Source organism: Falco punctatus (assembly GCF_963210335.1).
Source record: "Falco punctatus genome assembly, chromosome: 15".
Taxonomy (NCBI): domain Eukaryota; kingdom Metazoa; phylum Chordata; class Aves; order Falconiformes; family Falconidae; genus Falco; species Falco punctatus.
This window is the reverse complement of record NC_137595.1, coordinates 20,399,374-20,414,176: the sequence shown is the minus strand read 5'-3', so window position 1 is coordinate 20,414,176 and position 14,803 is coordinate 20,399,374. Positions and strand designations below refer to the sequence as shown.

Genomic DNA, 14,803 nt, shown 5'->3' with positions numbered 1-14,803 from the left:
ATAATGTTGTAAACTGGGTAATTCAAACTATGTGGGGGCTCAGAAGCATGTAGGTGACAAAGGAGCCCAGCTGCCACTTTTTAATGGGACTTAGCCTCTCAAAAATGCTTCAGCAATTGTACAGTAAAGGACATATGTTACTTAAAATTAGAGTTGTATGCCAGGTGAGTTTTGCAGTCTGGTAATGAACTTCAGAAGCTGCCCCTCACCTCTCTGGCTGCAAGGAGGTATAGTGAAGATGAGCAAGTGCCAAAAATTATTACCAGAAGGCATTTCAGAGTTGAGATGATGGGCTCTGGCCGTAGCCTCAGGAACAAATATTCACCTCACAAAACCCATAGCCGTGTTTGATGGTAGGTGAGTCATTGCAGAGATGCGATGCCAGGCCGCAGTGCCCTTTTTCGTGCTGAGTCTTACCTTTTTTTCACAGATAGTCCCTATGGGCTTTTTGTGCAGTAAGATGCATAAGTACAGTGACTGAGCATGGAAAATGAATTAACTTCTTCCTTCTTTGGTGTGATATTTCCAGGTCAGGGAGGAAATGTGCTGGCATGCAGAAGCTGGTACTGGTGTTGCATGTTCTGCAGAGAAAGTCAGGAAAAATCAGTATTTTCCAACTGAGCAATTAATTACTTCTAGTTTCTGTGAGAGCAGAAAATCTATTCGAAACTATACCAAATACAGTTGCTTAAATAATTAATTCATGTATAACAAATTTCACCTGAGCCAATCCACTCATACTAGTAATAATTAACATATGTTTCAAGCAGTCTCCTTGTGTGTGTATCTGAAGCCCTGGATAGGAAACCAAGGTCTTTTTCATCTCTCTCTAGACTATATTCCCCACAGAGTTGTAAAATTTCTCATAATCAGCAGTATTATACTTGTAGAAGACAGGAGGGATGAGACTTTTTTCTAAACTGTTAATTTAAAAATGTCTTTTATTACATCAGATATACACAGTGCTTTAATGGCAAGTTATACTTCATCATGACAACGAACTCTCTTTCCACAGGTTTTATCTGGGGAGAAATCAAGGAAATGTGGGATGGTGGATTCAATGAGTATGTACATGACTGGTGGAATCTGATGGATTTTGCAATGAACTCCCTCTATCTTGCAACTATCTCCCTTAAAATTGTTGCCTACGTCAAGGTACAGTAACTTTGTAACTTGCTTGTGAGAACTGTAGTACGCAGGGTAGAAATTGTCAAAATCAAAATAACAGACGGAAAAGAGTAGCTGCTTTTTAAGCAGTCCAGTTTTTAATATCACCTGGAAAGCTTATTAATTTGTTTGGAGGATGATCATCCTTCTCATCCTGACTCTTTAATGAAGTAGATTGTTTGGGCACTGGGTAGAAGTTTCCTCACTTGTCCATTTTGTAGCTACTCAGTGGCTAAAGATACATTTTGTTTTCCATACTGACACTGGACCTCTTTCAACAATGCTAGACATAGTGAAAACACAATTTTAAAATGAAATAGTAAAGAAAAAACAAGAATAGGTTATCTGAAAACATCTACAGCCAAGATCTATGGTCTGTAGTCCTACAGATATGCAGAATACTAATCAGAAGTTTGTGAAAAACCTAAGAAAAGCAAGCCTGCTAGGAGGAGGCTTCCATCTGATACAAAGGAGTCAATGTATTCTTTTTAATACATAGTTTTAAACCACAGGGAAGGAAATGACAAAGGAGTATAAAGGAGCATGCTGGAGCTTTAACGCCGTGTAGGTTCTTCACTGTCATGTTCCATTTGTGGCGAGAATGAACATCAGAGCTCATCCTCAAAAGCACCTTCCACATTTATAGACTTCCGATGCTCCAAGTCAGCTTATGCATATGTTTTGAAGCCAGAGGATAGCCTGAAGCACTTTCCTTCTGTCTCTTTTTCAAAGACTCAGACAAGACACAAGTGGCCTCCTGCAAACTTCCTTATGCAATGGCTCTCTGACTTCACTTGGAGCCGCGTGCTTGGCCTGATTCTTTTCTTGGTATGAATCAGCAGTAGCTTCACTGCAGTTAGTGTAATTACACAAGTGTAAATCAAGTTACTGGAGTCTGCTCCTTGGCCGCTTACGCGCTTTCTAGTTTTGCTGTGCTGCTGTCTTGGTCTGGCCTGCTAAAAGAGTACTGGTTCTTTTAACCCAGCCTCTAATAACCAGGACTAGTGCTTCCCCAAAGCAACCTGGTTTTGTCCTGCCCAAGCATGTATGCAGGCAGAGAGGAAAAGAGGAGAAAATTTCACAAAGCTCATTGACTCCAAAATGGCAAGGCTTTTATAAATAACTCCTTAGCAAGCAGTCCTGCTATGGGGCCTTTTTAAAATCCAGAAGGCTGCATAGTGGTGACTTAGTTTTTCAAACAGAAAAGCTTTGAGATAGTTGCTGCTCCCTGAAGAGGTAGCTCTGTAACAGCATCAAAGCAGGAAAAGATTACATCTTTTTTCTCCCAGCATTCAGAACCAGTGAATTCAGAAACCAGAAGCAATTCATTACAGACTTGAAAGGTTGGTCTTTAAATGAGAGCAATACAGAAAAAGGCTGGAACTTCTAAGATTCATGAACAACTCTTAAAATGTTAACAATCTCGCTCTTTCTCACACACAAATGACTAGAAGAGCTGTGCATCCACAGAAATTTACTGTCACATACTGGGCTTTAAACTCAGCCAAACCACACGTATGAAGGAAGTACAGCTTTGTTTATATACTCTGTAAGAACTACAGAAATGTTCAGGCTAACTACAAAGACCTATATGCCAGCACACGAAAGAATGCTTACAGGAATATGTCTCTTTGAGTACAGATCAGACAGACTTGGATTAAACGTGGCTGATCTAAGGTCTGCTCCTGACGGGGACCAATGTCAGACAATTCTGAAAGGTGCATAAAATCTTATATAGGAGTAGTTCTGAATCAGCATGCTCACAGAAGTTCCCTTCTGACCTGTGTCACTCGGAGGTTGCAGTGTGCTCTGAAACTTGAGGATTTGTAATGTTGATAATGGCTTCAAAACCTTTTGCAACATGACTTGTAAAGGTTTTTTTTTATTTATAGAACAGCCTCGAGCTGGAATAGGCTGGGATATATGCCAATATACCATATTCTAACACTTCTTAGAACTTCAAAGGATTACATGGACATTTAGCTTTCTGCCAAATATCAAAAAAATAAATTGCATACTGACACTAATGTTTTCCATCCTTGTTTTTACGTGGAGGCTTTTTTTTTTCTTGATTTGACTGGTTCTAAGACCTGGCCCTAATATTGTCCAATACCAGTGAAATCTTCAGGGTAATTGTAGGGTAAAAATACTTTCTTAATCAGTTTTAATTTGCTGCATTGAATTACCACATAATGAGGAAGGCTAAATGTGACTGCCTGCGATAACTTAGTTGTACTGTTCTGTATACATCTCTGCTGTGTTTCATCTTCTGATGCCTGACCCAAACAACTCCAACCTTCCCCGATACCCAGCTTCATCAGATACCTCTGAACTCTTCTGTTTCTCTATCGCCTATGATGCTAGGCTGCTCCGCAGACACTACAGTTTTCCAAGCAAGGACATACCATCCATTTATAAAGGGCCAAAATATGCCCCTAACAAGTTGTTTTACAAGTAGATGTGAGATGAAGACTTTTTCATGTACGTTCACATGCAGTCTGTGCTAAACCCTAGCAGAACACCCCTGGGCTGCTGTGTCCAGTCAGCGTGCAGATGTGAATTGCGAGCAACCGTGAGGCTTTCTGATCGCAACCGTCCGCCCCCACTGCTGGATACTGGCAAAAAGTTAACATGTCTGCTTGTTTGTAAACATTTTAAGACCCATCTTCAAATCAAGTTAACAGGCTCTGGCCATGATGTTCATGTAATAAAGAACAGTTTGGAAATGTCAGAAGCAATCAGAGGTCATGCTGAAATGCCTTTGTATCATGTATCAGCTCCTTCATACAGAGGAACAGTTTGAAATATCAACTTGCTTTTAGCTGTGTCCTTGAAAAAATTGTGAGCTCGTGTATTGGACGTTCAGATTTAAATAGAAAGTCCCTGCAAACTCATCCGTCAGTATGATACTGATACTGTTTCCTTTTAAAAGGTATAAAAATTATTTTAGGAGTTCTAAACATGCTGGCTATGCTATTAGCTGTATTATTCTAAGTACATTTTTGCCTTTTTATACATGTTAAATGAGCAGAGACAAATGTTAAAAGGACAATTATTCCTTGATGTTAAAATGTCTTTGGCTCCGTTGTACTGTGCCCGTGTAGTTAAGCCAGAGTAGTTACATTTATGCAACCAGCTCTTTTGTGCTACCTATTTGCATCTGGCTGCATGTTGCTCAGAAAATGTTTCTGCTTTTACAGTTACATTGTGAACCAAGTTAAGGTTATAATTGATGCACTCAAATGTATCCAGTGTTTCAGCTGTGATTATGACCTCTGCTTTAGCAACTCTCCTAAAATTGCCGTGACAAATTAGCTAATAAGAAAATTAATATGAAGAAAGCATTTTGGTTCTGGGCTGTTGACACTTTGAGATTACTAGGGAAGGAAAGCATCCACTTCTTACGCTTAATAGTTCATTGCTTTCCTTCTTCCCTCCCTCACGTTCTTCCTGGAATGTGCAGTGTTTTGAATGCACAGTTGATATTTAGGAGGAATAAGAAAAAAAGAAGTAATCGGAAATTTCCAACCTGAACCTGCTTAAAAGGGTTCATTCAGGCAGTCTGAACCCCTTTAAATATTGAAAGAGAAGGAGATTGTGAAGCCACGGACCTGAAGAACCCACCGACAGTGAACTCAAAAATCAAAAGGCCTGTTTTCTAAATATAGGCTAAGAACAGCCAAAATATCAGAAGCCTCTAAAGAAAAGCTAGTCCCACAGCTATCCATATCGGGGGTCATGATTTAGTAGGGAGAGTTCATGAGAAGGCATTATTAAACCTGAGTCTCTACCCTGATCAAGTCAGCTTAAATCCTGAATCCCGAATGTTAGTCTGACAGTAGCTGAGATTTAGAAGTACTTCTTGTGTCACCAGCACCTGGTTAGTATTTACATGTGAAGCATTAGTATTAGCAGGTGTGACTTTTTGAGTAATCTCAGAGTAATTACAACATAATTTACTTTTATACCCTTGTTATTTCTTTCAGTACAACGGTTCTCGTCCGAGGGAGGAATGGGAAATGTGGCACCCGACTCTCATTGCAGAAGCCCTCTTTGCAATATCCAACATTTTAAGTTCCCTGCGTCTCATATCCCTGTTTACAGCAAATTCACACCTGGGACCCTTGCAGATTTCTCTGGGACGCATGCTGCTAGACATCCTTAAATTCCTTTTTATCTACTGTCTGGTGCTTCTGGCTTTTGCCAATGGACTGAACCAGCTTTATTTTTATTATGAGACCAGTGCCTCGGAGGAACCCAACAACTGCAAGGGGATCCGATGTGAGAAACAGAACAATGCCTTCTCCACGTAAGACATCCTTTCCTTTCTGTTTTTAAGGTTGACTTCCACTGTCCCCTGTCTTACCTGCCTTTGCAAGTTTTCTGTCACTGCACTGAAAGCGCCTTTATTTATTCATTTGCAAATATCAGGTGAGCTCGTTGACTATGCAGGAAATGTGTGAGTTAACTGGGGCAGACATTCTGCTGAGCTTTGCTGTCAGAAAAACTTCTAGTTAGGTCTGGCAGCGGGAGACAATTGTTTTAGTTCTGGACCAAGGAGGCTCCCTACATGATCCTGCAACTTAAATTTTATTATGGCTACATGCAATTACAGTATATTTGAGAAAGCAAATATCCTTTTGCCATAATTGTTTTGTCTGATTCTGGAGAGAGGAGGGGAAGCCAAACAGAATGTAGGAAACTGGATAAACCTATGGAAAAAAGGTATTAATAAATAATGTGATACAGCAACAACAACAATCTCATGTAGGACATTTTTATGCATACATGATGTTGCAGACTTCTCTGATTTTTTTTCAGCCGGGTGAAGCTAAAATCCCAGCAAAACACTTTTTGGTGGAAATGCTGTTACTTTACTGAGATGTTGGCATGGCAATTGCTGTGATGACAGCTGGCAGGGCTGAAAGAGATAGCACATGCTGAAAAATAACATGAATTGTCTTTCTGATGTATTTGTTTTAATTACTAATAGTGGAAATAATTATAATAATCAGCCCCCCCCGATTGTTCTTGCTGCTTGCACAGTACTTAAAACACAATGGGAAGAGAAATAAATAAAGCACGGTCTAGAAAAAGGCCTACGCCCTGCAAACAAGCAAAACAAAACTGTTGTCCACCACTTTATGCTAAATTAAATAAAACTTGTCATAATGCCCAATAATTCCCCACCCTTCCTCAGCTGAAGGCTTGAGGTTAAGAAGCTGTGACGTATTTGCACTGCTATCAAAAGCAGATGATGGCTGAGGCCACATGACTGGGTTGGAAGAGTCTCTAGCATTGTCCTTTGGGCTTCCTCCCTAAAAGAAGTGGCCAGCCTTAGCAGAGCAGCATGACCTGTTAGACCAGACGAGCTGCTGTTTTCCAGGACGGGGCAGGAACACCATAGGCTTGATTAATTTTCTCATGAAACCTGTCTGTATCTGGAGGAAGTGAATGCAACTGCACTGTGCTAATAAAAAACAGAATTATAGACTTCAGTCTTTTTTCTATTTTTAATTGTTTCGCCTGCCCCAGAAATGTGTTGTGCTGCCCTTGCAAAGGAATTAAATAACAAACACTATTTCTTGATCTATGTCCATATTGATGCAGCAGCCAGAGGGAGAAATGTCTGGCAAGCACAATGTTTCTTAAGTGGCAGCTTCTAGCTCACAGAACGGCCAAACCCACGAAGTTTGGGACTAGAGCCTGCCTTTCCCTGGAGCTAGGTGAACAGATGTGTTCAGTTCTGCATGCTGGTTTGGACCTGTCTCCATTGTAAACCAGTTGTTTTATGGATTTCACTGTCGGCAGGTTAGTGGAAAAAACAACAGCAGGATTTGACTAAAGAAAAAGAGTGTTGGGTCAGGAGGAAGAAAAAAAAAGATCCTCAGGTCTGTAAGAACATGTAATATCTTGGGAACTAGAAATGATACCACTTAAGAAACGCCACTTAACAGAAAGTGTGCAGAACCGCTTAAATACAGACCACAATTTCTCCCACCCTAACATTCAGTTTAAACCCCCTGCCAAGGAGAATGTAGCACAGAAAGGAAATTGAGGGGGCTCAGCCTTTATGGCAGAGGTTTGTTTAAAACAAAATCGCAGTGGGAGGGTATCCATTAGGACTGAGGTCTCCTGGCAGGGGACGGAATGCTCTGCAGTTACTTTTTGTTTGAGACTTGCTTAAGAAATTTATTTAACATGTTCTTAAAAGTTTAAATAGTCGTTATTAACACCCCCAGTACAAGCTGACATTTGGCCCTCGAGCAGATGCACAGCATGGGTGACTGGCTAAGTGCGAGCAACCTGCAAAACAGAAAATTATGTTGTTGGGCTAAGGAGAGCAAACATGGCTGGAGTGAATTCAAGTCAGAGCTGGTGTAACCTCCAAGTTTGCTCATAGTTCATCCCTAATGAAAGAATAAATGTAAAAAGCTTTCAGTCAATACCCTCTGATTTCTACCAGCATTTCTAGGCAGTCACACAATAAGATCTAATTTTATAAGGGAAGGAAAAGCAGGATGCCACTTGTGTTTGTACAGCTTGTTTAAAATGTGACACCTATTTACTGGTGCATTGTTTCCTATTACTCCCAAAGGATGGGTTTAATATTTTCTTGGTGAGGAAATTTTCTGCATCGCAAACACAGATCATGGAAAAGTAATATTCCGTTGTGACAGCAAGGAGGTGAAGTCATGAATAATTTAAGGTTTTATGCTTTGGCCTCACCATCCCTTAGAAAGCAAAGTGTCTACTGCTCAGGCAGACAATTTGGAAATATGTTTATTGCTGTGATTCTGACAACCGAAGAAGAGGGAGAGGAAGAGGAGGAAGGGGTTGAGGAAGTCACACCTGACTGCCTGCTGTGTCATCCTCGCTGGAGGGTCATGCTGGTTGCTGGGGCCATTTCTCCAGGGACTGCAGGAGGTCAGGAGGGTTCCTGTGGCAGAAGGCAGCACCTGCTGTCTCTAAGTCCCTGGAGAGTGGTGGAGCTTTGAGATTATTCTCCTATTTGCTTAAGATCCAAAATATACTCGGCAGGAGGGGATAGTCGATAGTCTCTCACTCACAATTTCCAGAATTTTTTTTTCTAAAGCTGCTTCTCTGAAGCAGTGTGAGACTCACCTGAAACACATTGAGAAGAGACTGTGGTTCTGATCTGTCATTAAACACCAAGAAAAGAGTAACCAAGCCTTAGGTCTGTGCAAAGTTGCAGAACCCAGTTGCTGTCTTTTTCAAGAGGAACTACGTGTCCATGTGTGGATATATTTGCCTTAGTATGGGCCCAAATTACATTCCTGGTGAATACTGTGAATTCAGAGCATGCACTGATTGCTGCTAAGACTGATTTCAGTTTTGTGACAGGAACCTCTGTCTCCCTGAGCCTACAGCCTAATCAGTACTTCTGCTGCTAATAGTTAAAGTAAGTTAAAAGATAGCTAGCACCCCATCATTTTTGATAGAGAAATTTTTAGCATTCTTTGGTTAATCCTTACTTTACCACCTCACTTATTTAATAAATCTAACAAAGAGCTTGAGTTCTGGGAGAAAGGATTTTTGCTTTGAAAAGTCTTTATAATTTTGGCCAATGAAAAACTTAAGATATGTCCAGAAAATATAAAGAAACTAAATCCCCATATAAAGCACAAGGGTGCAAGTGGAACACATGCCCAGAGAAGCTGGGAGAACAGATTCCTGGTATGTCAAATAAAATATCTGAATTATTTGTGTTGATTTTTCTAGTAGTAGTATTTGAAAATACCTACTGACCTCAGGCCAAAATGGAAACTCTTAAACAGGCATATAAATGTCATTTTTTGATGATATAAATGCCGTATTTTGGAAAGCCAAACCAAAGATGCCCAAATAGAGCAATTATTTAGATTGCTGATTATGTATTTGACGTGATTGCGAAAGGTCAGTTGTCTGTGGCTGAAGCAAATAGAGACCTGGGATGATCTCATCAGCTGTAAAGCACAGTGAGGTCAGGTCTAGTTCATCTATGGAAGGAAGATTTCAAAAGAAGAAAACCTCTTGAGCTGGATTAATGTGATGACTCTCTTCCATCTGAGTCATTACTGATCAATTGTTGCAGCATGCTACCGAGGGCACTGTGCTGTGGTGCGTGGGAGCTGCTGCACAAACAAGCCGGAGCGACCAGCATTTTGGGCCACGTGCAGGGCCTGGTGCGCTTGCAGCTGAAGTAATTGCAAGCTCTCAGCCTGCTTTAGAGCAAAAAGGTGCAAGTGGGCATGCTTACTCACATTTCCTACCTTGTGGTGCCTTGTTGTGCACTGTGCGCTGGTTAACTGCCATGGTCATGCTGTACTTGTTCCCTCAACGTTTACTCTGCAGACATGTTAACGATGCAGTCACTGATTAGACAGGTGAGTTTGTATCTATAGGTAAGAACAATATCCCAGCACGGCAATTTAATTAGAGAGAATATATTGTGGCATGTGTGTAGAGCGAACTTCGGGTTCCTTCAGGGCAGTTGGGCTCATTGCATCTCACAAGGATGTAGACAGGGCTCTCAGGTGGGTAGCAAATGTTGATGTGACACAGCTGTCCCATGCATTGGCCCATGGGATGTGGTTGGAGTGCAGACTGCCTCCCAGGGAGAATAAATGGCTGCACTGAGCAGCCACTCTGTGGTGTCCCAGGCTCCCTGTGTCTAGCTGTTCCCCACCTGCATTGTTTTCCATTCCCCAGAGTCAAGTAGCCAAGTAAATATCTGGTTTTATTTGCAGACTTTTTGAGACCCTCCAGTCACTCTTCTGGTCTGTGTTTGGTCTGCTGAATCTCTACGTCACCAACGTGAAAGCCAGACATGAATTCACGGAATTTGTTGGGGCCACTATGTTTGGGACCTACAATGTCATCTCCCTTGTTGTGCTGCTGAACATGCTCATAGCCATGATGAACAACTCCTACCAGCTCATTGCTGTAAGTTACCTCATTCTCTCTCTTTTTGCTTTTGTTGTTCTCCGTGTGCCTCATCTGTTTGGCTTCTAGCAAGTGTGTATCTTCTGGGATGCTTGGAGACGGCTGCCCCCAGTTTTTGACAGCATATAGTTGGGATTTCTGCTTGGTAGCCTGAATCATGCTAGCGGAGGAGGTTTTGCTCTGTTTGTAATGCTTCTTAGCTGGAAAAGGCTTCTCTGCTGTGATCTGCCCTTGTCTTCTCCTGTAGAGTAACCTCACTGATCACCTTATCCTTAGCAGCTGATACACTTTGTAGCAGAGAGGGTATATAAAGGGAAACCCTCCCACTGCTTCCTGATGTTTGGTTTTAACTTGGGGTGGTGGGTGGTGTATTTTTTTTCTTTCTCTCTTCTATTACTGTTTTTCTGTTGTTGTTTGAAAACTTGGTGTCAGGAGCCCAGTCCTGTAATTTCTTATTCCACAGTCTTCCCACTGAAAATTAATCATTTCCATCTATAGCACCAGCCAGTCCCATGGCAGCTGACTCTGTAGACCCATAGTCTCATATTCCTGGGTAACCTCAGTGAGTGCAGCACGGATCTGAGCTGAGGCAGCGCAGGGCTGCCACTTGGCTCTAGAGACAGTTTCAAGCTTAACTTTATCTTCCTCTGAATGTTAAGAACTGGTGTCTCCACTGTAATCTCATTCTGTGTACCTAAAAGCCAATCTGTACACTGAGGATTAAATTTGTCAATAGATTGAAAACTAAAGCAGCATTTTAAGGCTCTTCAGGTAAGCTACACAGAAACGGTATGGAAGGAAGATAAATACTGTGTGCACAGTGCTTAAGGTAAACCAGTGGGCACTTACTTTCCACACCTGACACCTACACATGATAGGTTCAGAGATAGTGAGGTGATGGAGTGTTACCTCATCCGTGAACAGTTACAGGAGTTAGGAAAGTCATTAGTGTCCTCAGCTGGTCACTCAGAAGTACAGGCAGAGTAGAGACATCTCTGCTTTGGGTGACTCTTGCATTTACTTTAGAAGATAGAAGACAAAACAAGAGGGAGAAGAAGAATGAGCACCAGCTCTCCTACTATTTCCATTCACAACTTCCTGGACAAATCTCTGGGGAAATACATGGGTGAGATCCTTTCCTGGCTAAAGCACACAGAGGAGGATAGCATCGGGTTTTCTGCTTGAACAGGTTCCACAACTGCTGTTGATCATCTGCTGATTCAAGTGGCTCCTGAATTTAGTTATCTAGTCAAACTGAGCACAGACCCAGTCAAATCGGTGATGCTTTTGGACACCTGATCTTTATCATGTTAAAAAGTATGAGAAAAACTGGACCATTGACCTTCCAAATGAGCTGAAAAGCAGCTTATCACAAAGGCATCACTGCTTTATCAGTCTGTTTCAATGCTTTAAGTGCTTTCTCTTTGTTCAGTGCTACTCCTCACATTCCAGGGAGACTGGAATGAGGGACAGAAAACAAAGATACTCTCCTTGGCCATTTTCTCCCATTCCCCTTCCTTTATTGTCATCACATAGGCTTGTCACTGACACAAAGCCCAAACCTAAGACTGCCGTAAGAATAGCAGTATTTGCTATTCACTGGGATGCAAACCACTCATCATTCTTTTCCCTGAATAATTTGAGTGATGCAATGACACATTACAAACAATCTCACATGACTTAGAGAGACCCATCATAACAATTAACTGAAGTGAATGGTCCAGAGCTGACTGTTATATTAATGTTTTTGTGTATGGAGCCGTTGGGAACAGTGAATTGCTCCATCAGGAAGTGGGCTTGGGAGAGACCCGAGGGTGAAGGACTGAACTCACCAGATAACCGACGCATAACATGCAGTTCAGCGTGAGCCCCCTACTCAGAATGACAGTGAAAATGCTACAGGACACTTCTTTGTCACTTAAGCTGTCATATTGCAATTGCTGCTGAGAGCAGTGACATTTCTTGGGAAGGCAAGAGGCAGTCACTTCCAGCCTCTTCTTGAGCGGTGCATGCAGCTTGGTTTTGGAAGCGAGTATTTCTGCATGCTCACAGCATTCTCCCGGGGACAAGTTTTCTTCATGTGTCTTCTAAGGGCAAACATAAATTAATCTCTTCCCTGAAGAAAACAATTAATTAATAAGTGTTGAGCTTTACATCTGTGGGTCATTTGTTAACCTCCTGTAATCAGGTCTACCCCTTTCTGAATCACAGTAGACTGATTGCTAGACTGGGCATTTCTTCCTCCTGGTATTTATATCACATCGAATACCCATGGAATGACAGCATTCCAGGGAGGGAGGAGGGGAAAGAAGCCCTTGGAGCTGGGTGGAGGTCTTCCTTCTTAAATACATCAGTAGAAAATCTTGTGCCGTGTGCAGGACTCTGCAGAGAAATAAAATGAGCTAGATAGCAGGGATGAGAGTGCATCTCTGCTAGTTGATTTCCCTGCAGTGGAATGGTTAGGACATCTTAATTAATTCCACTTGTTAATGAGCCAGTGGCACTGCAGCATTGTAAACAGTCTCGCTCCCCTCCTTTCTTCCAGGGACAAATATGTTAATACTTTTGTAGCAGTTACTCTTCAGGTTAGCTTTTCCCCCGTTCTCTCATACATACATGAATTTCTGCTGAGAGGTTAGAGAAAGGAGAGTCTTAGCTGCTCCTTCGTTCCTCTTCGTTGTGCCTCCCCAGTATGGGGGTTAGGGCTGGGAAAGTTAATTAAGCACTGTCTGCACACAGCATGAAACCGCAGGGTGTCTGTGGAAGACAGAGCAAGGCAAGCAAAGAGTAAAACCTCCACAAGGCTTTGAGTGATTTCTGATTCAGAAGGAAGAATTTTTCTGCCATAATGTTGTTGGGGTTTTTACTAAGCTATTTCAGACTTGAATAAATGTATTTTTCTAGGGGTACCCTGAAGCAGTTTCAATATTGGGCTTTTTCATACAGCCCATTTTTCTCTTTTGCCAAACCATTGTCAAGAGCTGGTTGTGGGAGACACTGTTTCACTGACAAAGCAAACAAAATCCAAATGCACACCAAAATTTCCATACACTTTGCGCTGTTTCAATATGTGAAGATCAGAATGTTCTATACAAGCAGCACAGAATGCAACTGGATGTTATGCGCTGCCAGGTCTCTCATTTCAATACCTTCCCAGACGTGACAGAAATACCATCACCTGATGAATAGAAGAGGAATAGGCCAGGATGACAAGAGGAAGGACAATGCAACTTATCTGAGAGTAGCCAGGTGGCTCCATCATTCGTAAAATGACAAAGTAACGGAGTGGGTAATGAGGACACTTTATGTGATAGGCTATTTCTCATAGGATTGCCACTGGGCTGCATCTGAAGTTACACAATCCTTCTGCCAGTTTGTAATTTTTTCAAAACAATGTAATAGTGGATGTTACAGGGGGTCCTGGGGTGCAGGTGCGTTTTGGCCTTTCTGGTGCCCTAGGTGCAGGTTTATTTTGCAGGGAATTAGCCATCTATGCATATTTTCTGAAAGCATGTTCCTTATGGACACATCCATGATATTCTGGGAAGCCATGCAGGAATTAGTCACTGGAACTGTACCAACAGTTCTGACTCCGCAGCCGAAGGAACAATGGGAATCAAGATCGATGGAAGAACGGCAACTAAGACCCATCTTCAGGAGCAAAACCACAGGGCTGTGAACTCGTAATCGGAGTTCCAGGTGAGTTAGAGCAATAAGTGGTGCACAACAGCACTGCAGCACTAGGCATCCCACTGACAGGTTAAGGAGAGAGCTTTCAGATGTTTTAGGAAAGTACAATGATGCTTAATATACCTTAGGGACAGCGTCACACCAAAGTAGGTCTGAGAAAAATTACCTCTTAACTGCTGTGCATGAAAGGGATGGTGTTACAGCTTCAAGTGTGTAATATGTGGTGTAGGTGTGATGCTGGAATAATGACTTCATCCTAGCAGTATGTATTAAGTTATGAAGTTGTTTTGTATATTGTATTTTGTATCCTGCTGTTGGTTTGTGTGTGTCTGTTATTTCAAGCTGATTCATCTGGACAGCTGTTACTGCAGAGGACAGCTGCATGCTTAATTTTGTTAAGCCTATCTCTGGAGCAGAGCATATGACCGAATTGAAACGTAGTTGTCAGTGTTCAGATTGGGAAATATGGGCACTGGACACCAAACTAGGGGTGCAGTTTGAAATTATGGAATGAAATAGCGTGGATTAGCATGTGTTCTGGAGGACAGGAGTGAAAATGATAAATATTTTGCATAGCAAAATAAAAGCTGTACAGTAAATAGAAACGGTGTGTGCAGCTAAGAAGAAGTGATCACTTTCAGGAAATCTTGATTCGAAGTGTAGGGATGTTGTACATGGAACTTTCTCGATTTTTGCAGAGTAAAGAGCTTAAAAATTAAAGCACAGGGGAATATAAAGATTTTTCAGCTCCCTGTTACATTGTTTCCAGGATAACTTTGGATTTCCCCAGGAAGTCATATCAAAATTTTCTTGGTCTACAAAACACAAGAATTCTTCTAGTTTTCTGCGCCAATTGAACTCCCGCAGCACCGTGACAGTAATTGTTACCCAGTTTAATTCACAACAGCAGTAGAAATTCTCTTCCCCACTCTGATCTATGATCCTCAGGACTGTCAAAAAAATGTGCCTCCTCTGCTTTCATGACCTGCATAGTTCTTGG

The 14,803-nt window shown here is 41.8% G+C and overlaps 1 protein-coding gene across 2 annotated transcripts in view; it reads left to right on the top strand.

Annotated features, from left to right (window-relative positions):
• Positions 1 to 14,803, top strand: part of TRPC5 (transient receptor potential cation channel subfamily C member 5) — a gene marked incomplete at its 3' end in the record, with an annotated part of 97,700 nt that overhangs the window by 67,970 nt on the left and 14,927 nt on the right. For both annotated transcript variants that reach the window (XM_080365905.1, XM_080365904.1), the window contains exons 5-7: positions 1,016 to 1,155; positions 5,154 to 5,476; positions 9,918 to 10,113. In XM_080365905.1, the coding sequence (XP_080222031.1) occupies positions 1,016 to 1,155; positions 5,154 to 5,476; positions 9,918 to 10,113 (659 nt within the window). The remainder of the gene's footprint in view (positions 1 to 1,015; positions 1,156 to 5,153; positions 5,477 to 9,917; positions 10,114 to 14,803) is intronic.